This window comes from Leptidea sinapis, chromosome 34, assembly GCF_905404315.1.
Source record: "Leptidea sinapis chromosome 34, ilLepSina1.1, whole genome shotgun sequence".
NCBI lineage: Eukaryota > Metazoa > Arthropoda > Insecta > Lepidoptera > Pieridae > Leptidea > Leptidea sinapis.
In genome coordinates, this window is record NC_066298.1 from 10,970,763 (window position 1) to 10,994,537 (window position 23,775).

The 23,775-nt window shown below is 37.6% G+C and overlaps 1 protein-coding gene and 1 non-coding gene across 3 annotated transcripts in view; both read left to right on the plus strand.

Annotated features, from left to right (window-relative positions):
• The window catches only part of LOC126975032 (unconventional myosin-Va), a 101,187-nt gene that overhangs the window by 6,907 nt on the left and 70,505 nt on the right, over positions 1-23,775 (plus strand). For both annotated transcript variants that reach the window (XM_050822806.1, XM_050822807.1), the window contains exons 2-7: positions 11,932-12,054; positions 12,881-12,999; positions 15,027-15,109; positions 15,696-15,818; positions 16,302-16,432; positions 18,004-18,223. In XM_050822806.1, the coding sequence (XP_050678763.1) occupies positions 11,932-12,054; positions 12,881-12,999; positions 15,027-15,109; positions 15,696-15,818; positions 16,302-16,432; positions 18,004-18,223 (799 nt within the window). The remainder of the gene's footprint in view (positions 1-11,931; positions 12,055-12,880; positions 13,000-15,026; positions 15,110-15,695; positions 15,819-16,301; positions 16,433-18,003; positions 18,224-23,775) is intronic.
• On the plus strand, positions 18,589-18,672 carry Trnal-uaa (transfer RNA leucine (anticodon UAA)). Its single transcript has one exon. It is a non-coding gene; the product is annotated as a tRNA-Leu (tRNA).

Below are 23,775 nucleotides of genomic sequence, written 5' to 3' on the forward strand. Positions count from 1 at the left end.
TAATCCTAAAAATTACGTAATGATAAATCTCTGCAGCGAACTGGCGCAGAGTGATTAAAACTAGAGTCAAAAACTACAAAGACTATTAGCAAACACTTGTATACAGTCATTGATATTTGATAACCATTATATGATTTAAACAGTCCGATGTAAGGTATTTCCTTCCCATTCAGTTTCGCTATGCCCGGATCCTGCAGGATCGAATCAGAAATGAGGAGATCCGTAGGAAAGCTAAAGTAACCGACGTAGCCCAAATGATTGCGAAACTAGTGGCAGTTGTCAGGGCACATAGTTCGACGGACGGCCGTTCGAGCAGCAAAGTCCTCGAATGGCGACGTTTGATGTTGAAATATTCGATAATAATTAAAATCAGAGAACATAATTAAGTATAATGATATTATTAATATGATTTTAATGATACATAGATTGCATATTAACAAACAATGTTACGAGTATGGACAAATTTAATTAGATTGGTACCTAAATGTTTAATTCAATCAATTTCAATTCAATTTACATACACTATACAAAACTTTCCTACGTCACCCATCTACAATTCGAAATTATAATTTATAGCGATAAAAGGTACACTGAGATGTATTGCAGTATAATCTGAGCAGTGACGCTTGGCTACGTAACGCTCATTCGCATAAAAGTTGCTTCGAGTCGACTAAAAAAGACTCGCTAGGTGAACATAGAGTAATTCGTATTATTTTATTTTATTTATTTATCAGGAAGCCAACGTGCATACAACTATCTTTATCTACGGACACATTTAAAAAATCTTGTACAATGTCGTACACTCCACCTATAACTAACTCGATATGCTTAATAGGTTAATATACATTCTTTGTTTAACTAAAAATTTTTACTTATAACAAAAATATGGCCACAAGCAAAAGGCTGATAAAAAAACAATTAGGTTCTTAATAAAAAAGAAAAATATAAGAAAAAAAACTATAACTACGAATAATCTTGCAGTACTATCATAATTTTTTTACTTCTTTTTTGGAATGTGGGGCAGAGTACCGAAAAATATCTATGCCAGCTCTTTTAACCAAATTGTTGTAGGTGACAACTATTCTACACAAGGGTTTGCCTTGATTCGATCTAGCTAATCTAGGCCTGAACGTTAGTTTGTTCATAATATGTGACCTAGCATTACGATTTGGTACCGCCGAACCCAACTGGTATCCCAACTCAACAGATTTGGGCAATCGACCCCTCCATCTATAATATTAACCTCACCTTGATAAAGAAAACATCACCCGGACACACCTTTTATATTTAAATATTCAAAACAGCATCAAGCACACTCAGCAAACTCAGAAACTCGTGCGTTCTGGTCGTTCGCCAAGGCTGTCCAAGGAAACTTCTGCCAGCCAGCCATTCCGCCACTTCACAGGGATGATGACTCGCTGGCCCATGACGCGAAAGAGAAAGCCTATCTCCTGGGCTCCCTCTTCACGTCCAACTCGATCTGGATGACCAAGGTGCACCACCACCGCATATTCCGCGGTGCGAGTCATACATGCCGGAGGTAAAAATCCGGCATGGCGCCGTGCTTAAGGCGCTTCTCACCTTGGACATTCACAATTCGAACGGGACCGATGGCATTCCCCCGATAGTGCTGTGGAAATGTGCTTCGGAACAGGCGCCAGTCCTTACCCGTTTTTTCCGGCTCTCCTACTCATCAGGCGTAGTCCCGAAATAGATCCCTAAGAAAGGTGTACGCTCAGATCCGTCCAACTACCGCCCCATTGCCATTACCTCCATTTTCTCCAAAGTAATGGAGTCGATCATCAACCGCCAGCTCTTGGGATACCTAGAGGGGCACCAGCTGATCAGCGACTGCCAGTACGGTTTCCGTCAGGGTCGCTCAGCTGGTGATCTTCTTGCGTACCTCACCCATAAATCAGCAATATTCATTGCTATGCAGACGACAGCACAGGGTATGCTTCTTACACCGGCCGTGCCAACATGTCCCGGGATAGCGTCGACGAGAACCGAAACAAACTTGTGTCTGAAATCAAAACTATGCTTTTCAAAGTCTCGGAATGGGGACGACAAAATTTAGTCCAATTCAACCCCAAGAGGACAAAAGTTTGTGCGTTCACCACTTAAAAGTCTCCCTTTGTCGTATCCCCTCGATTCGAGAGCACTCCTCTAACTGCCACAGCCTGTATTGGCATACTTGGCGTCGATATATCGAGCGACGTTCAGTTCCGTGGTCACTTGGAAGAGAAGGCCAAACTGACCTCAAAAAAGCTTGGTGTACTCAGTAAGGCGAGACAGTACTTCACTAAAAGCCACCGCCTGCAACTTTATAAGGCGCAAATTCGGCCTCACATGGAGTACTGTTCTCACCTCTGGGCGGGTGCTCCCCAGTACCAGCTTCTTCCATTTGACCGCATACAACGAAGAGCGGCTCGAATCATCGACGATCAAGTCATCTCCGATCGGCTTGATTCTCTAGCATTGCGTAGAGATGTGGGTTCTCTTTGCGTCTTCTACCGCATTTATCACGGGGAGTGCTCAGAGGAGCTGTTCGGGTTGATTCCAGCGGCCGAACATTAAGTGCAAAGTACCATCCGCATCACGTAGACGTCTGGCATTCCACAACTGCGCGTTTTGTTTGAAATTTCCTCGCACAGCTACTTTGTGGAAGCAACTACCGGCAGCGGTCTTCCCGAACAGATACGACTTAGGGACCTTCAAGAAAAAAGCATACTCCCACCTTAAAGGCCGGCAACGCATTTCTTGACACACTTGTTGTTGCGGATGTCCATGGGCGGTTGCCTCACCTCTCCCCATCCCGTGAGCCTCAAAAAAAAAAAAAAAGCAGCAGCAGCATTTTATTTCCGTACTAAAAATAATTAAGTCTTGAAAAACTAAGAATATAAAGCTATAAACTATAAAATGTCTCTAAATTTTGGCGTGCCGGATGGCAAAAGCCACCTCAAACCGATTTCCACTCTTGTCTGTTTTGGGCAACTCTTCTCCAGTTAGGTTATATCGTCTTCCCACCTTGTGTGCTGTATACCTCTTCTTTTGCCACCTCCTGGGTGGTACCCAAGAGTTGGCAAACGCTATTTCTTAAAAAAGAGTTACAGAATGTTATATGTACAACAAGCAATGACGTCGTATAAAACCAATGCTGAAATATGGAACATGCTAAAAATTACAGCTTATTATTAAGCTTCGACTGCTTTATCTATACATTGATGATGATGATGATGATGATACTTCTCCAGTTATTTAAAATATTCTTTGTCTATAAGCAGCAATGTAAAACATTTATTCAGTTCAGGTTTGATTCGAATAGTGACAGTTGACACACATGAATGACTAAAGAGAAAAGTGTGCTTTTATGTCTTTAAGCACACTTTTGCCGTTACGCTATCAGACTGCGAATTATATTGTATTGTTTATGTGTTGAGAACGTCATTGATAACAAGCATCAATTAATGTTCGGTCAATGTTGTTGGCCGACCCGAACGACGGTCATCTCTGGTGGATGTTCTTCCATGTTTGAAATCAGCGCACCAATCTGCAACTGAAGGACAAATTTGCACCTAAGTATTCTGTAAATCCTGATTAACTTGTTTCGCACTGACATAAATAGATTTTAATTTTTCAATCACAGATACTTCAAACTCGCTGTATCCTCACCATAGGTATGTGACGTGTTCTTCCACAAACTTCACACACGACGCCGAGACAGAGAGACAGTGAAGTCTTTGTTATAGAATTCAGAACCCTTAAAATTCTATTAGTACATATTACTAGCTAGCTGCACCCAGAAACTTTGTCGATGAATCTCCCAGAATAACTCCTATACGACAAAATATAATAAAAAATAAGCTTATACTTCGACAATGGAACTCTTAACAAAGTATTTGCCAATATTCTTGAGTACGTATTTTACTCATATTTTGTAATTTGATTTGCGATTTGGCGGCACATTGAATATTGTGTTTCACGACTTTTTATGATTTTCGGTGTCATTTAAGTCAAAGCAAAGTTGTGTTTATTACCTAGGCCCATCGGCCACGCTCCATGCAATTGTCATTTATTCCCGAAAATGAAAACCTGAAATAAATACCTTTAAGGACGAGTGGGCAATGTGCTTTTATCAGTGGTTCGTTCGGATGCACCGATGTATTGTCGTGAATGGACCCTATTTGAAAATATAAATAAAACTAATAAATTGATAGATAAATCAGTTATTGAATTTCTAAGAACAATACAATTATTAGTAAGTCAGCCGTGTACTCAGTACTTACCTGAGCAATGACTTACATTAGTCAACCCTACTCACCATCCATGCGTCGAAACGCCATCGGCTTCTGCGCGTGCCATGTACTATATACTTTAATCGACTTCAAAAAGAAGGAGGTTCTGAATTATCTTCCGGTTTATTATATATTATTATTATCTGACACTAAAAAGTGTAAAATAAAAAAAAACTACGTTTAATAGTAAAAAAATACTATTATTTGTATGTTTTTCATATTGATAGGTTTGAAGTCGGTGCCAAGCCAAATGTAAGAGTAGGTACCTACATTCACCACGCGTGGCTAGACACTAGACAGCCTTAATAATTACAGTAAGTAAGCTGTTTATAATATTAAGTTTTATTTTGTTTAGGGCTTGGCACCGACTTAATACCTACCAATTGGTAGCACATATTAATATTAGTACAAATCAAATATCAAAAGGTATCACAGATAGTATTTTATTCATATTAAAGGTAAAGGTTTGCATAAGAGGTGTATTAAATTAATTTTTTAGTTATTTGATACTTTTCCGTTTTTGAAGTCGGTTATTACACGTACTTTTTTTGTTACATTACATAACATACTACAAATCAATATTTTAAGCAATTTACCCTTTTTTTTGTGTTTGAGATCTTGCTTCTTGTTCAAGGTTAACCAATTTACAATGTTCACTTTGGATGACCAGCAATAACGTTAAATTAAATGCTAATAAAACCAAATGTGATAATTTTACACTTCCAAATGTACCTAGAATCTTATTTATCAGTGTCGGTCGATTCGAACATGAAATACTAACATAGACATGTAGCGACTTCACTATTTTTCTTAGAATTACTCAATTGGCTGGCAACTGCAGTCAATAAGATAGCTCGATTTTTTATATAAATGTACATAAAAAGTTTCATAGATAAAATCGGGAAATAGATTTTCAAATCAATCTCAGATCGCTAATTCCGGATTGCGATTGAATATAGGTGCTAATACCTAAACCGTAACTTCAAAAGTTAAGTTTTGAAAAAATAGCATTAATAAATATCTTTTCTTCTATATATTTTTAGTAGTATTGTTGTAATTATTTTGACTACGTATGATATATTGTAAATACAAGTGCTGAACCGGCAAGCATTGTTTTGCCAAATATATAGATTAAAAACCCCGCGCCCGCTCACTGTATGAATGTCAATTGATGACAGAAATGTCATTGACTGAATTATCTGTATTGCGAGTAGGTATATAGGTATTTAGTTAGTCAAAAAAAAAGGTTCCAGATGAGTCAATATGATGAATCACCAACATGTCATGTACTGAAACATACGGTTGATCCATTCAATTTAAATGAACGATTTATAGTGACGATTCAAAAGCGCTTAGTTAAAGCCTAATTGAATAAAGTTTATTTGACTTTGAACATGCAAAATTTTCTATGAAAATATAAAATCCATTGCAAGCCGTAAACAAAATTAAACTTCTACACACCTACCTAACGTGCCACATACAAATAATAGTATTTTATTAATATTAAACGTATAAGGTTTGCATATAAGAGGTTTTTTTTTAATTAAATAACTTTATGATGTTATTTTATACTTTTTAGTGTCTGTTGTAGGAGTAACACTGCAGTAGGTTTTTTCTCTATAACTATAATTTTTCGTTGCTTTTTATTGTCATAATACAAATTATTTATATTAAATATTTATTTTTTTAAGTAGTGGTAAAGTATGGCTATAAAAAATAAAGATAATATACACGGAAAGGGAAAAGTGAATCGACTCCCACAAAATGCAGTTCGAAACTCTATTTCACGTTCTTGTGATATAGTGAAATATCGTGAAGAATTATTGTTAGCTATGAATGACAGGTAGAAGAACCACTTATCGGGACACGGGGTAATTAATAATCAACCTAAATGAAAACTCCTAAAAAAGCCTTAGACAAAATAAAATGATATCATCTACTAAAATAATAACATCATCCTCGTAAACATGGAATCTTCATAAGAAATATTTATAAAATGAAAGCTACTGGGCCAAACTATATGAAATTTTTATGGGAACAAATGGCTATGGACTATTCCGCATCAAATTGAAAAAGAATCACGTAAATCGGTTCATAAATCTCAGCGTAATCGGTGTACATACATAAATAAATACTCGTATAATAATATTTTTTGCATCCTTCCCTTGGGGCAAGGTTTGTTTCCCTTCGGATGATCCTAGTGCCTGCGCCGTTGCAGTAGCCGATGTGATACTGCAGGGCATGGATATTTTTATACCAAGCTCTGTAGTACCGATCGGTGGCAGATCACAGCTCTGGTTCGATGCGTCAGTTAAAGCAGCATATGACTGCAAAAAACAGGCGTATCGAAATTTCTCCAATCGTGCTTAGAACGTGTGCCCCTGAGGTGACGCCGGTGCTAACGCGTTTCTTCCGACACTCTTATTCCAAAAGCGTAGTCCCTGATTCATGGAAGTCACCCCTTGTCCATCCGATCCAAAAAAAAAGGAGACAGTTCGGATCCGGCAAACTACAGGTATATTGCTATTACCTCCCTGCTCTCCAAAATCATGGAGAGCATAATTAGCCGCCAGCTTTTCGTATACCTAGAGGGTCACCAGTTGATCAACGACCGACAATACGGCTTTCGCCGTGGTCGGTCGGCAGGTGATCTTCTGGTATACCTAACACATAGATGGGTGGCGCGGCTATTGAAAGCAAGGGGGAAGGCCTGGCAGTTAGCCTAGATATAGCGAAGGCCTTTGATCGTGTATGGCACAAGGCGCTCCTCTCAGAAATTCCATCATTTGGGCTTCCCGAGAGCTTATGCAAGTGGACCTCCAGCTTCCTCACTGGGCGCAGCATACAAGTCGTTGTTGACGTTTTTTGCTCGAATCCCAAGCCGGTGAACGCTGGAGTTCGCCAAGGCTGTGTGCTATCTCCCACGCTGTTTCTTCTGCATATCAATGAGATGTTGGACACCTCCAACATACATTGCTATGCAGATGACAGCACTGGTGATGCCGTATACACGGGCTATGCAGGTCTCTCTCGGGAAAACGTCGACCAGTGCCGGGAGAAACTTGTGTCTTCTATCGAATCCTGTCTCGAGAAGGTCGCGGAATGGGGTTAATTGAACCTTGTCCAATTCAATCCCCAGAAGACTCAAGTTTGCGCGTTTACCACAAAAAAAAACCCTATTTGCCGTATCACCGCTCTTCGACAACAGTTCCCTTAAAGCCTCACCTAGTATCGGAATACTGGGTCTCGAAATCTCGAGCGATTGCCAATTCCGTGGCCATCTGGAGGGCAAAGCCAAATTGGTTCCGAAGAAGCTGGGCGTTATCAATAGAGCACGGCAATACTTTAAGCCGGCCCACATTCTAGCGCTCTACAAAGCGCAGGTCCGGCCACACATGGAGTATTGCCGTCATCTCTGGTCTGACGTACCCCAGTATCAGCTCGATCCATTTGACCGCGTGCAACGCAGAGCAGCTCGAATTGTCGGGGACCCAGTGATCTGTGAACGGCTGGATCACTTGGCATTGCGTAGAGACGTCGCCTCATTGTGTGTATTCTACCGCATTTATCACGGGGAGTGTTCCGAAGAGCTATTTAACCTGATTCCTGCCGCCGAATTCCACCTTCGCATGACACGCCACAAGTTAGGATATCATCCCCACCATTTGGATGTGTGGCGGTCCTCCACAGTGCGGTTTTCAAGGAACTTTCTTCCACGTGCTACAAAGCTGTGGAAGTGAAACTTATTTAGAATCGTTGTGATTTGAAACTCGATGAAACGAAAAAGCGAGACGATAGAGACACAAACGGACGCGAGTATACCTTAATAATCATATTCTGACGTCATGCGCTCGACGTATAACTACATAGATACCAGGGGAACATAAATATGGTTGCGGTAATAGCAAGGATAGCATAGGTCTTTCATAGCGGTTGATATTATATGTCATCCCAGGCAAAATGTACCAGGACACCATATGCAGTTTAGAGATTTAACGTAAATTTTGCATTGGATATAGCGATTCCGTTGATTGAGTTTTTACCGAAAATTAAATTTGAAAATGTGCAGCAGTCGCGTTGTGTTAACAACGAGGTCATAAACAGTTATTGACGCAGTATGCCAAAGATATATGGACCATATTAAGACCAAAGTATTTAATTCATACTTTAGTTACCATAAGCCTCTTATACCATTTATCGAATATTATATTGCGGGCTATATATAATATATATGATTTCATCGATTATCAAGAAAACTGTAAAACACTATGGTTAAGGAGTCATAATGTTAAGGTCTACAATATAAAACATTAAAGCTTTTTTTACAAGCGAGAGTAAAACAATTTTGCTATAAGTGGCTAAACCTGTGATTCAATTTGTAATAACATTAAAAATGCTAAATAGGTACTTTATTAGATCAAAATTTAACAAAATTCCTATTACCTCCTCTAACGAATAATTTAATATATTGGCAACGATTGGCCATCGTGTACCTACTAAGTTTTTGAAAATGTAATCATTCGATATTAGCATCGGTATTCAAACTTGTTATGTAAACAGTTTTATACTATAAAGTCATTTTTAACAAGTGATATAAAACATCACTACCATTTGTGGATATTTTATTGTATTTACCAGTGGGAGGCTCCTTTGCACAGGATACCGGCTAGATTATGGGTACCACAACGGCGCCTATTTCTGCCGTGAAGCAGTAATGTGTAAGCATTACTGTGTTTCGGTCTGAAGGGCGCCGTAGCTAGTGAAATTACTGGGCAAATGAGACTTAACATCTTGTCTCAAGGTGACGAGCGCAGTTGTAGTGCCGCTCAGAATTTTTGGGGGTTTCAAGAATCCTGAGCGGCACTGCATTGTAATGGGCAGGGCGTATCAATTACCATCAGCTGAACGTCCTGCTCGTCTTGTCCCTTATTTTCATAAAAAAAAAAAATTAGAACCATGTTCTTATAATAAAAATATATATCTTTATTGCGTGAAAAAATATCAGTCGAAGACACAGTAAAACAAAGTAATCACGAAGTCGATGCTAAGATTTATTTTAATCCAATTATTAGTAAGAAGCTCATACAGTAATTTTTTCACCTTTAATTGGAGCGTACATTGTCCGGTGGAGAACCCAATTTGTGAATTTAGTCTGAACGGTAGCTTAAATGAACATACGTTCGTACTTTATGTTTATGTCTGAACATAATCTCCACTCAAATATGACACGTCTCTTGACCTTTTGTATTTCAAACTTTAAATATATAAAGAAGTAGGACTCGATGTCGAGATAAAGCGAAAGCCTTCCATCGTGAACGGCACAAGGCGCTCCTCTCAAGTCTTCTATTTGGCCGTCCTGAGAGTTCATAAAAGTGAACCACCAGTTATCTCACTGGACGCAGCATACAGGTCTTTTTTGACGGATATATGCATATATCTGCATATCAGTCATTTGCTATGCGTGTAGGAGATTCCGTAGCCAATGCAGATCTTTGTCGGGAAATCGTCGAACAGTGTCCGAAAAAATTTGGGTCCTGGTTCTTTGAAGCCCCTGTTGAGGTCGCGGAATGGGGTAAAACGAACCTTGCTCAATTAAACCCTCAGAAGACTCAAGTTTGCGCATTAACCACTAAAAAAAAAAACAATTTGTCGCATCTCTGCTTTCCACTCCCCTTATGCTTCGCCTAGTATCGGTATACTTTGCCTCGAAATCTCGAGCTGCCATTTCCATTTCCGCGGTCACCTGGAATATTGCTCTCATTTCTGGTCTGGTGCAACCCATTTTAAGATTGCACAATTTGATTGTGCCATAGATCTGCTCGAAATGTCGGAGATCAAGTTCTGTGTACGGCTAGATAGAAAACTTGGCGTTGCGTAAAGTTGCGCTTCAGTGTGTCTTCTACCGCATTTATCAGGGTGAGAATACTGAAGAGCTGTGTGTCCTGATTTCTGCTGCCGCATTCATCTTCGCACTACACGCCCTAAACTTGAATATCATCCTCACCATCTGAATGTCTGGCGTTCCTCTACTGTGCGGTTTTCTAGGTTCTTTCTTCACGTACAACGAAACTGTGCATAATCGTGCGCTGTTTTCAGGACGATGCGACATGGATACCTTCATGAAAAGTGCTTACACTTTTCGGAAAGACCGGCAATGCTTCTGTATATACTCAGGTGTTGCGAGAAAATGTAGGCGGCGGTGATTACTTAACATCAAATTACCCATTCTCTCGTTTGTCCTTCTCTTCCATAAAAAAGCAATTTGTGTGCAAACTGTGCGGAAGAAACAGTCGGAGGAGCTACTACCATGGAATGGAGAGGAATTAAGAGTACTGTTGCTATGAACTAATGCTAATCCGGTCCCACGAGACCGACATCATGTCACGACATCAGATCCGTTTAAGAAGAGGATGTTAGTGGATAAAATCCCACAATATCATCATAATTTGATGCCTTTGTTTAAACTTTTCCTCTTTGGTTTATAAAAAAAGAAAGACTGAATTGATAGGTTTCGTCAGTCAATCTTAGCTGTAAAATTTCAGTAGCTAAAGTCGGTCACACAATTTACTGTCACTTCGGTAAAGTAAATCATACACTCAGGAAACTCGGGCTTGACTGAATTATTTTTATTGCGAATATATAGGTTTTTCTAAGTCAAAAAAATTATATGGGTTCCGCATAAGTTATCACCAACATATCTTATACTAGAACCTTCTCTGAAACACGCTGCGACTTATGCTATATATACTATTTTCATAGTATTATGTCCTATGGTATATTATTATGGGGCAGTGCGGCCGATATTAATACTATATTTGTGCTGCAGAAGAGGGCTATTCGCGCGATTTATAACCTAGGTCCTAAAGAATCATTAAGAGAAAAATTTAAAGAAATAAACATTTTGACTGTTGCTTCTCAATACATATTTGATAATGTTTTGTATGTTCATAAGCACATTGAGGAATTTTCTAGAAACTGTGACATTCATAATGTTAACACGAGGAACAAACATAAACTTGTTATGCCTACTACTCGGTTGGGTCGAGTTAGTAAGTCTTTTGTTGGGCGATGTATATGCTTCTACAATATGATCCCAGAAAATGTACAAAACAAACGTGTTACGAAATTTAAAAGAATTGTTAAAAAACGTTTGTGTGGGAAAGGTTATTATAGCATAAACGATTTTCTTAATGACACCACGGACTGGGAATAAAGCGAACACCCTCAGGCTCTTTAATTATAAATGTTTATTGTACGATATTACATTGTAATCCATATTTTATATTAAAAAAAAAGCCCGCTGAGTTTCTTGCGCCCATTCTTCTCAGGTCTGAGGCAGTCTTTTTTGAATGGGTGGTAGATTTTGACGTTCAATAAGTGATTTTAAATCCTATTTTGAATAAAAATATTTGAATTTGAATTTGAATATAGGTATTATTTAAATCGGTTCAATAGTTTTCGCAGTATAACTGAACAGAAAAGCCGGCCCTCCATTTACGAGTATACATTATTCAAACGCACAGTAGTTCCAAATTCCTAACAAAGCAAATCTTCCATAATGCGCCTCAAAATGTAAGCCATGTTCCAAAGTATTATAATATAAATTTCTTTATAAGGCTATTGCGATTGGTTCCAGGGTGCCCAAGTATGGGTGGAGCATCCAGTGAAGGTTTGGGAGAGCGCGACAGTCACCAGCGACTTCAGATCCGGAGTGCTCATCGTGCAGCTCGACACATCGAAGGAGATACGTCAAATTAAGGTAATTTATTGGTTTCACTCAGTCCCGAGACACTAGATGGCGCTAGATAGAATAATAGTTCTAGTAAAACTAAGATAACTTTCTAATCCTTAATTGATGACTACTGTTACAATAATGTATATTATTACTAACATGCAAGCAACTAATTTTGGTAAAAGATAGCCTTGTTTGGGTTCAGGTAACCGTCTTTGGGTAAAAGCCTCCTTTCAGCTTGTACCAAGTTGCGCGATCGCTAGTGTATGAAGCCTTTGTGGCTTATTTAGTCAGTCCATTTAAAACCAATTGTTATTTTTGTCCCTCTCGCTTCTGGGATTAAATATATTATATGTAATTTTAATTTATACCAAAATTTATGAGCGATGCGGAACCCGAACCCACGCCTACGGGTTCCGTCCGAGCGCTCTTACCCACTGAGGCAACCGTTCGAGTGACGCATGGGTACTAAATTTTTGTATATTATCTTGTTCAACTCTCAGGTTGTGGCGCCATCTACAGGATCTACTTTACAGCTGACAGCCTGCTCAAGCCCAATAATTGCATATTAGGAATTTGACTTGAGATGTCAATTTGTTATTTTAAAGTGATTTAAATTTTTAAACAAAATTTATGAACTTATTATATTGTTTATAAATTTAATTTATGTAATTAATCCCAGAGGTGAGGGTTATCATTAAAAAAAAAACAAGTTGTTTATTATTATTTTATTGTATATCTAAAATATATCGTTGTCTGGCACCTAAATACATGCTATGCCTAATAGTGTTGATAATTTAGAATTTAGATGAAGTTACTTCAAATAATTTTTAAGTATAATAATAATCAACAGATACAAGATGCAAGCAGTTTGCCGCCATTACGAAATCCCTCGCTCCTAATTGGCCAGAACGATCTTACGTCACTCTCTTACCTCCATGAACCAGCGGTGCTACATAACCTCAAAGTTAGGTAATGTATTTAATACTTTATTTACAGCGACCTTGTCGACAGTTACAACTACAAGAGACTTATATTATTAAAACTTTCGTGAGACATGATTAACATATATAGTAATACGGCTTTATTCACGATTTTAATAGAGACAAGGAATGGGCTCTGCCACCTACTTGGAAACCCGTGTTGTTAAACGCATCACGCAAAAAGACCGCAAGTGCCGATGATCACGTAGTGGATATTGTGTTAGTACATTTTGTGGACCCGTGGACACCAATAGTGACGTAGTGTCAGTGATACGCCCCCGCCCTGTCCAGCCCCGCACTACGAGCCCAAGTCCGCAGTAAGAGACGGGACGTTATCGCCAACCCACTACACTCACCCTTATGAATACCCTCCGAATGGTCCGAAACTAGTCGGTACCGACATTGATAAATCGTGAGTGGAGCCGTATTACTAAATAAGTACAAGAGACTTAATTAAGTCCGCAGAGAAAAAAATTCTTAAACAATTGAATTGAATTATTTAAGAATATTATTATAGTATTTATATTATTTTTAATTCAATTCAATGAATATTTAAATCCTTTGCGACAGTTAATTCTAAATTTTATGCGTTATTAGATTTTTATGTAAGTTATTGACAGGCCTACTATTTATTTGCTTACTAAGCATATTTTGCGAACCTTAATTAACAATTCTTTGGGAGAGGCTGGTCTCTTGAGTCAGGTGTCATATCCGGTTGATAACCGATTTGCGGGATAGATTTCCAAAAGTCAATGGAACCTAGTTGCTAAAAGTTATATATTTCCGGATATACACGTTTAAACCAGGGACCTTTTAGCAGACATGGGCCATAAAGTATAAAAAATATATAATTTTATATTATAATATAAAAATATATAAATATATCTTTATATATTTATTCCCAAAACAGATTAACTTCTTTTTCTGTTGCTTGGCTTACACATAGAACTACTGAAAAAGAGACCACTTGCTGTATTCTATGATGGACCAATTCTCTCTCTTTTTTTTTAATTGTCATCACATGTACGCTTATGATGCCAAGGCTTGCTTTATAGTGCCACCGATACTGATCTTTTATAACTACATTCATTGTTTTTAAATTTGGCTGTTCTAATTCAGAAAGTGGTAGTAGTATTTTATATATTGAATTATGAAAGTTTATATATATCTTGGTGTTTGTTACCAAACTCCTCCGAAACGGATAAACCAATCTTTTTGAAAATTGATGTGTATCCGATTTACAGTAGGTCTGAGAATCGGCCAACTTTTATTTTATTATGATTCACCATTAAAAATACATACTTAACTTTAATTTTTCACCCGTCTACGATCAACACCTATTTTTGTATCGCGACTTTTATATTATTCTGTCCACAGATCCGCAATAAGATTGCAAGATGGCAGTCGAATATAATAATTATTGTAGTACGATAAATTTTATGTGCGATACATTTGGTAGGTCTGGGAATCGGTCGTCATCTATTTTTTATACCCCAAAAACTTTAATTATTAAGTTTTTTTAATACTTTATATGGTAATACTACGTTTGCTGGGTCAGCTAGTATATATCCGGGTCCACTAGTAATATATATGTATATATTACTAGTGGTCCGACAGACGTTGTCATGTACACACGTCTTAAATTTGAAAAATTGGTCCAGCCGTAAGGAGGAGTTCACTAACATACACATGAGCAGGAGAATTATATTATATGGACGGAATTGAGAATCTTAACTAATCACAAATTCACTGGAACACGCAAAAAATCATCAAAATCAGTCCAGCCGTTCAGAATGTAGTTCGATTGTGAATCTAAACCATTCTCAAATCCCCTTGAACTCACACAAAAAATTTCATCAAAATCGGTCCAGCCGTCTAGGAGGAGTTCAGTGACATAGACACGCACACAAGAAATATATGTATACAGATAGGTTTAATATTTTCAGTGTTACACGCGTAGTGTGATAGTGTGAGATCAGCCTAACACCTGCCACACCATAATTATAATGTTTTCAGATTCTGCGATCGCAATGCCATCTACACGTATTGCGGTATTGTGCTGGTCGCCATCAACCCTTACTCCGAGCTTCCTATTTATGGTAAACTTTATATACATTAATTATAACTTACTGTAACTACTGTACCAGTGGGAGGCTCCTTTGCACAGGATGCCGGCTAGATTATGGGTACCACAACGTCGCCTATTTCTGCCGTGAAACAGTAATGTGTAAGCATGACTGTGTTTCGGTTTGAGTAGCACATAGCTGTAGCTAGTGAAATTACTGGGCAAATGAGACTTAACATCTTATGTCTCAAGGTGTCGAGCGCAATTGTGGTCCCGCTCAGAATTTTTGGGTTATTCAAGAATCCTGAGCGGCACTGCATTGTAATGGGCAGGGCGTATCAGTTACCATCAGCTGAACGTCCTGCTCGTCTCGTTCCTTTTTTTCAAAAAAAAAAACTAATCAACAGTTTTGTTGAAATAAAACAATTTGTTTTAATAAAATACTTACTCAATAGCACTTAAATATATTGCTTAAAATAGCATGAGGAACAGATTTTTTTTAGGATTATTGTTTTATTACGCCAAGATGAATAACTTCTTGCGAGCGTACATAAATACAAACACACTTTTTTTTTACAGAAGTAGGTACTTTACTTTATTTATCCACTCGTTTTTTTCAGGCGATGACACAATTATGGCGTACCGTGGCCAGTCTATGGGAGACCTCGATCCCCATATATTCGCTGTGTCAGAGGAGGCCTACACTAAGCTGGAGAGGGAAAGACGGGATCAAAGTATCATAGGTGATTATTTTAAAGTTTGTCATGTTTGTATGTCAATATATTATGTTATAGTTATTCATTTAGGTCAGAAAATGACAGGTATTACTGAAAAAGATATACATTTTACCATTGAGATACTTATACCACTTGGATAAGCTGAGATTTAATGTGAAGGATTGGCAACAAACTCGATAGTTTTATATAATACAATATTGTCGAGGATCCAGTGCTCTGTGAACGGCTAGAACACTTGGCGTTGTGTAGAGACGTCGCTTCATTGTGTGTCTACTACCGAATTTTTCACAGGGAGTGTTCCGAAAATCTGTTTAACCTGATTCCAGCCGCCGAATTCTACCTTCGCACGACACGCCACAAATTAGAATATCATCCCCACCATCTGTATGAGTGGCGTTCCTTCACAGTGCGGTTTTCAAGGAAAGGTTGCTGAAGTTCTTTCATCACTTCGTTTGAGATATTATTAAAAGTATGTCTGTTCCTTTTCAGTGAGCGGAGAATCAGGCGCGGGCAAAACTGTGTCGGCTAAATATGCCATGAGGTATTTTGCCGCTGTGGGTGGCAATGCCAGTGAAACGCAGGTGGAGAGGAAAGTGCTTGCGTCTAGCCCTATAATGGAGGTATGTTGTAGGCATACTGCCCTCGCGAACTATCTCATCAATCTTGATTACTGTGAAAAAAGGAAGGTAAAGGTATACACAGGCTATTTTCTGCAATTTGACATCTACTGTTTTGTTGTTGCGTGAAACTTCTTGAGTTCAAGTGTTCATTGCGAGTTGGTCAAATTTACACGCAACTTTTAAATATCTGATGTATGGTTTCTTTACGATGCTTTCCGTCAGTGTAAAATTGTGAATTGGGAAAATTTTAAATATATTGCTGTCACGGGTGGAAATTCAGTGTCACTCCGGGATCCCGGCAAAGAACTAACCTTACTGCCTCCGACGCTGTAATGTGAAAAAAGGAATAAAAATTAATTATATTTATTCATAATTCCCTTTCTTTATAGTGTTGTTTCATCATAATGGCGTTCGCCTCCTTAAGCTGGCGTCGTCTATCTCTATCTTGAGCCACATGCATCCAATGATATATAATATCATTTTTCTAGCGCATTTGCGATTTTCATTCTGGGCTATTCCATCCCCAAATTTGCCGTTGAAGTTCCTTCTTGATTTTTCATCATTTCCCTATATTTATTTATTTAAAGACCATTGCACACCTGTGCTGCGAAATACGAGTAGCGAAACCGCTGAACGAATGCCGCTGCGACAAGTGTAGTTTGATAACGTTTGACAAATAGTCAAGATCGCCGGAATACGTTGGATGAGGACAGCGCAGGACCGATCGTCGTGGCGATCTTTGGGGACGCCTTTGTCCAGCTGTGAACGTCTTCCGCCTGAAACGGAAGTGTGGTTTGAGAAGCGGAACTGCGTCCAAACATCACGCGAATCAGTCGGGTGATTTGAATTACATTCTGGGTGATTTAATATTTTCTTTATGGAAGAGAAGGACAAACGAGCGTACGGACTACCTGATGTTAAGTGATCACCTTCACCCACATTATCTTGAAACACCAGAGGTAGTTGTACGTGCTTGTTTGGATGGTACCTACGTCGTATCGTCCCGGAAATACCGCTAAAAGAACTTTCCACAGCTTTGTTGTACGTGGTAGAAAGTTCTTGAAAACTGCACTGTGGAGGACCGCCACACATCCAGATGGTGGGGATGATTCCTAATTGGTGGTGTGTCGTGCGAAGGTGGAATTCGGCGGTAGTAACAGCTCTTCGGAATACTCCCCGTAATAAATAGACTATAGGTCTGTTTCTGACCACTTAAATTAATTTTTAATGAAATCGACGTTCAATTTATGAATTATTATTTCCATTATTTTTGTCAACTTTCACAAACTGGTGAGCAAAGAACGCGGCACCGCAACAAAATGGCGGCCAGAGCGCGAAAGTGTAGATGGCCACAGACGAGAAGGGAAAGAGATAGAATTAAAGTCAGTCAATTAAAGTAATCTATGCGTTAGAACAGACAGTTACGGTAGTGTTTCGCTTCTCATGTGTCATATTGACAAGGCATGGCGAAATAACAGCAGTTTCGCTGACATGCTTTCGCAGCGGAGGTGTGCTTTGGGCGTAAGATTTGAGCTATATTGCAATTCTAAATTCTAAAAAATATTTTACAGGCTATCGGAAACGCCAAAACAACACGTAACGACAACTCGTCTCGCTTCGGCAAGTTCATCGAGATCCACTTCGATAACGAGTACCGGATATCCGGTGCCAGTATGAGAACATACCTGCTGGAGAAGTCTCGAGTGGTCTACCAGAGCAGTGGAGAGAGGAACTACCATATATTCTATCAGCTTTGCGCAGCTGCTGAAGATATGCCGGATTTGAAACTTGGTGAGTGATATTGCAGATTAACATTTGCATCGTGGCCGAAAGTGAAATTGTCATATCGTTATATATCGTTACGTAACGCGTTACTTCCGTCAGAAACAAAATCAATTGACACAATTTAAACCGTTATAATTTAATGGTTTTAAATTGAACAACAATGTTTCCAATTGTTAAGTAATCTCCAACTGTATTTGTAATAAATAAAAGATGAGTTAATTACGACAGTCGAAGCTTATAACGGTGTAATTAGTGGCAAGCTCCATATATCCGCTTTGTATTACTATGCGTGATTTATCTATATATTGCATAGAACGTCATTAAGATTGCATTTGTGAAGTTGAATCATAAATTTCAACCTATGCTTTCCAGTCAGGTTGGCCGAGTGGTCTAAGGCGCCAGATTTAAGCTCTGGTTCCCGAGAGGGAGCGTGGGTTCGAACCCCACACCTGACAAAGGTTTTTTTACATTATGTTTTTATTTTACGAATAAGTACAGAAAAATATGTATATTTGATTTTTTTCTTTTAGATTATTATGCTGATAATCATATGTTTTTTTGTGAAAACAAGTTTCACTTGCATCGTGGTTTCATAAAACCACACAATTGCTTTTTTATTATTATTTGTTATAAGGGCTATAGTAATACACACTGAGTCCAAATTTAAAATGTCTTGACTAGTGCGGCTTATGACAGACAGACGGGCGGACAGTCGAGCCATAGTAATAGAGTTTCCGTTATTAACTCTTCGGGTAGGAACCGTAAAATTTATTTAACATGCATTTTCCCCGATTCTTCTCGACACCAGGAGAATCGATAAATGGACTCGGTTATTTTTAATTCTCTTGAATATCGTTGATGAGTTTTAGCGAATAAAATCCCCAAGAGTACCGTAAATTCACTTCCTGTATACTGTACTCTCTACAAGTTTCAACGCTTTTTATAACATTTTATATTTCACATCATCTATATTTAGTTTGAAGTCGTTACAGTATTATCTCGTCAATTGGAGGCATTATCATAGAATGGAGTATTTTATATAAACCAAAAGGAATGGACCAAGCATAGAACCCAGCAGTACACCTACTGTAACTTCAGCCCCTGGAAATAGTTTTTCATTTACACTCATTACTTGCAAAATGTCGCTTATATAAAAAGTAAGACGGACCAGAGAGATGACCTTGTTTCCATAGTGATACAATTGGTTGATTTATATTTCGTGATGGAGATAATCAAATGCCTTATAAAAATGCAAAGAAACTAGCTTAAATTCTCACAACATGTTTCAAAGTTATTTAACAGTACATACAATACTAATAATTATATAAATAAAAATTCTACATTTGGCAAATTTAACAATTAATTTAATTGCCTTATAATTTTAATTTATTTAACTGTTAAACGAAAAAAGTGACGTATCGTTCATACATTGAACATTAATCTTAGTAAGATATAAAGTTTAAAATTATAATTGTTGCTAAATATGTGTTACCTTAGTTTCTAAATATAAAACGTTATCCAATCTCCAACTTATAGTGTTATCCCACAAATATTTTAAATAAAACTTGCACTAAAACTGCTTAAGTCCGAACACCTTTTTTTATAACTTAGCGTAGTGTTGTATGGATTAACAAGTGCCACATTTAATAAAAGAAGTGACTATAATCAAACGAGTTTCACTATTATAACTTCGCGGGACTATCATTTGCGATGTTCAATAATTAACTAACTATCAAGTGTCGTGGATTTGTGCGCAAATACATATAAAGTGAATCTGTATAAGTGGAGGGTACTTTCAAACTGGATAAACTAATAATCGTGTTTATGACGTTTGAGCTCTAATCAAGACACCGATAAATTTACATTGTATATTTCATACATAATCCTAGATAACGCATAGCTCTGTGGTCTTTAAGCAGACTAATACTGCGGCACCCCAGGTTCAAATCTACAGTAATATAGTGTTATTACTGCTTTTTTGTCTCTTCTTTTATTGTTTTTAATATTTACATTATTTGCAAAAAATGTCTATGATCTGTGCAGGGTGTAATGATGAAATAAGACGTACTAAACCGTGCGAAAAATGCCCCAAGTGTAAAAACTGCTTCCATCAAACCTGCGTGAACTATAATAGTAACAAAACCTTGCCACAGTCGAGAATTGCAGAGGGATGGTTATGCCCAGATTGCTCTGCTAAAGCCAAGCGCGGTGGTGATAATTCAAGTACACCCATTAAGATAGCGCAAGATAGTGGCAGTCCGTCGTTTATTAGTGAAACTAATAATGAAGCCGTCGTATTATCACAATTTATTTCCGATGCTCAATTGACCACACTTAAAAATGAGATATTCCAAGCTATGAAGAAGGAACTACCACAGATGATTTTAGCTCAAATAACGACAGTAATATCGCCTTTGGAAGGGCGGCTGAAAGAACTTCAAAGCTCTGTTACATTTCTGAGTGAAAAGTATGATGATTTCAGCATCAAAGTGGAAAAGTTAGTGCTTGACAGTCAACGTCATGATGAGCTTATTAATAAAAATATTGCGGAAATCAGTAGACTAAATGAGACAGAAAGATTTTTAGAACAGCAGTTGAGGGAATATAATATTGAGATACACGGTGTTAATGAGTCCAAATCTGAGAATTTGGTAAGCATAATAAAGCAGATTGCAACCACTGTATCATTAAAGCTTGAAGATTACGATGTTATGAAAGTTACCAGAGTTGCCAAAATTAATAAAGACAACAAGAAACCGCGAACAATCGTCGCTAAATTGACGAGCCCTAGGCGCCGTGATGAATTTCTCTCTGCCGTGTCTCGGTATAATAAATCGAATCCCTCTAATAAACTCAACACGAACGTCGTGGGCATTGGTGGAGATAGATCGCCTATATATGTTGCTGAACATCTGTCACCTGCGAACAAGTCTCTCCACGCTGCTGCTCGGCTGAAGGCAAAGGAGAGTAAATATAAGTTTTTGTGGATTCGCGATGGTCACATCTATGTAAGAAAGGACGAAAATTCCCGCTATATCCTCATTAAATCTTCCCAATCTTTAGATAAAATAGTTTAAGAATATGAGTTTATTTTTTATGTCAAGGTTCTTTTAGTTCATCTTACGACCAACTATGGGTCTGAAAGTCTATTTGCAAAATATTAGAGGTATGAATACTAAATGTGTAGATATTTTTAACACTATATTATGTACTGACTTTGATGTAATATGTTTATGTGAGACATGGCTAACTGATGCTGTATTTTCTTCAGAAATTTTTGATGCCAGATATCGAGTAATAAGGCGTGATAGGGATTCCAATTTCTTGAAAAAGCATAACAAAGATCATGGAGGTGGAGTGCTAATTGCTTTATCAAAACATATAAACTACGAACTTTTAAACGTTAACCAAACTGATCTTGAAGATCTGTGGGTGCGTCTCCGTATAAATAGTTTTATTATTAATCTTTGCGTGGTTTACATACCTGCATATATTCCAATTGCTGTATTTAAACAATTCTTAAACAAATGTACTCAAATAGTTTCATCATCACCTACTATTAAAACTATCATCATGGGTGATTTCAATATACCCGATACTATATGGCAAAGCTATTATACGAACATTGCTCTCAAGAACAACGATAGGTTCCTCAATGATTTTATGAATAAAACTAACTTAATGCAATATAATAAAATTACAAATTGCTGTAATAATGTTCTTGAATTAATACTTACAGATCTGAATGTAATTAATGTGTCTCGCACTGTTCCTATAAGCAGACCAGAAGATAAATTTCATCCACCAATTGATTTTACTATAGATTTATCTATCTATCTATCTATTTATCACTAATTAAGAGATTAAAAGAGCAAAGTAAATATCATCATCGATTTAAAGCCTACAACAACCCTCGCGACTATGATCAGTATGCTCTGCTAAGGACTCGCTCAAAATTATTGATGAACCAATGTTTCCGGTCTTATATATGTGATATATAGTGCAGTCTTAAAAATAATGTGAAAGCATTTTGGCGATATACCAAATCTAAGCGTATTACCAATGATCTGCCTAAGTCAATTAGATATTTGAATAAAACTGCTAGCTCTGGAAATGATATATCGAAATTTTTTGCTGAATACTTCTCATCTGTTTACAAATCTCATAACTCAACTACAGCGTATAATCCAGATTTTCCAAGTTCCAGTTACTCAATATGTTCAATTAAATTTTCTGAATATGAAGTATATAAGCACATCAACAAAATCGACATTAACAAAGGTAGTGGACCAGATATGATACCACCAATATTTATTAAGATGTGTGCGTCGTCTCTGAAAGTACCTTTGACAATTATTATAAACAAATCACTAAGTGAAGGGGTTTTTCCTAAGCTATGGAAAATTGCTAAAATCACTCCCATACATAAAGCAGGTGACAAAACTGACGCAACAAACTACCGGCCTATTAGTATATTAAACTGTTTTGCCAAAATGTTTGAGAGTATAGTTTATAATTCACTCTATAATCATTTCAAGCATAGACTCAATCCGGTTCAACATGGCTTTGTCAGTGGTAAGTCTACTGCATCCAATCTGTTAACATATTCAAATTACTTATGTCAATCTTTTAATAGTAAATCCCAAGTGGATTCAGTGTATATTGATTTTTCTAAAGCTTTTGATCGGGTCAATCATTTTATCCTCTTAAACAAGCTAGAACACTTAGGTTTTAAAGGTAATCTTCATCGTTGGTTACATACATACATAGTTATCTCATGAATCGTTCCCAGATAGTTGCATTGTATGGTTTTGAATCTATTCCTTTTGAACCCACTTCCGGTGTCCCTCAGGGCTCAAATTTAGGACCCCTGCTATTTTTGATCTTCATCAATGACCTTCTTGATAAAATGACATGTAAATGTTTAGCTTATGTTGATGATATTAAATTATACACCCAGATATCAAGAATTGAAGATTGCTATTTACTTCAGGATAACGTTAATACTTTAAATGAATGGTGTAAAACTATAGACATGTCAGTAAATATAAAAAAATGTCAATTTATTAGCTTCAGAAAAAAAAGAAATACAATAAATTTTAACTATTCCATAGATGGTACCAATTTAGTCGGGGTTGGTGTTCTACGTGATTTAGGTGTGTGGTTCGATTCATCATTAAGTTTTAAACATCATTATGAAACCATAGTGAAAAAAGCAAGTAGGATGCTAGGATTTATGATGCGCACATCAAAACCATTCAAGTACATAGATTCGCTAAAGATACTTTACACCTCACTAATAAGACAGCAACTTGAGTACTGTTCCTCAGTATGGGCACCCATTTACAAAGCTGACAAAGATAGTATAGAAACAGTTCAAAAGCGATTCATTAGAAAATTATGTATAAGAATGGGATTGAGACGAGCCATACCTGAGTATGAGGACCGCTTGGTATATTTTAAATTTCAAACTCTTAAATGCAGGCGAGAAATTGCTGACATGGCTATCCTACACAGGATTGTGCATGGGACTTTTAGCAATGATTTATTAACAGATG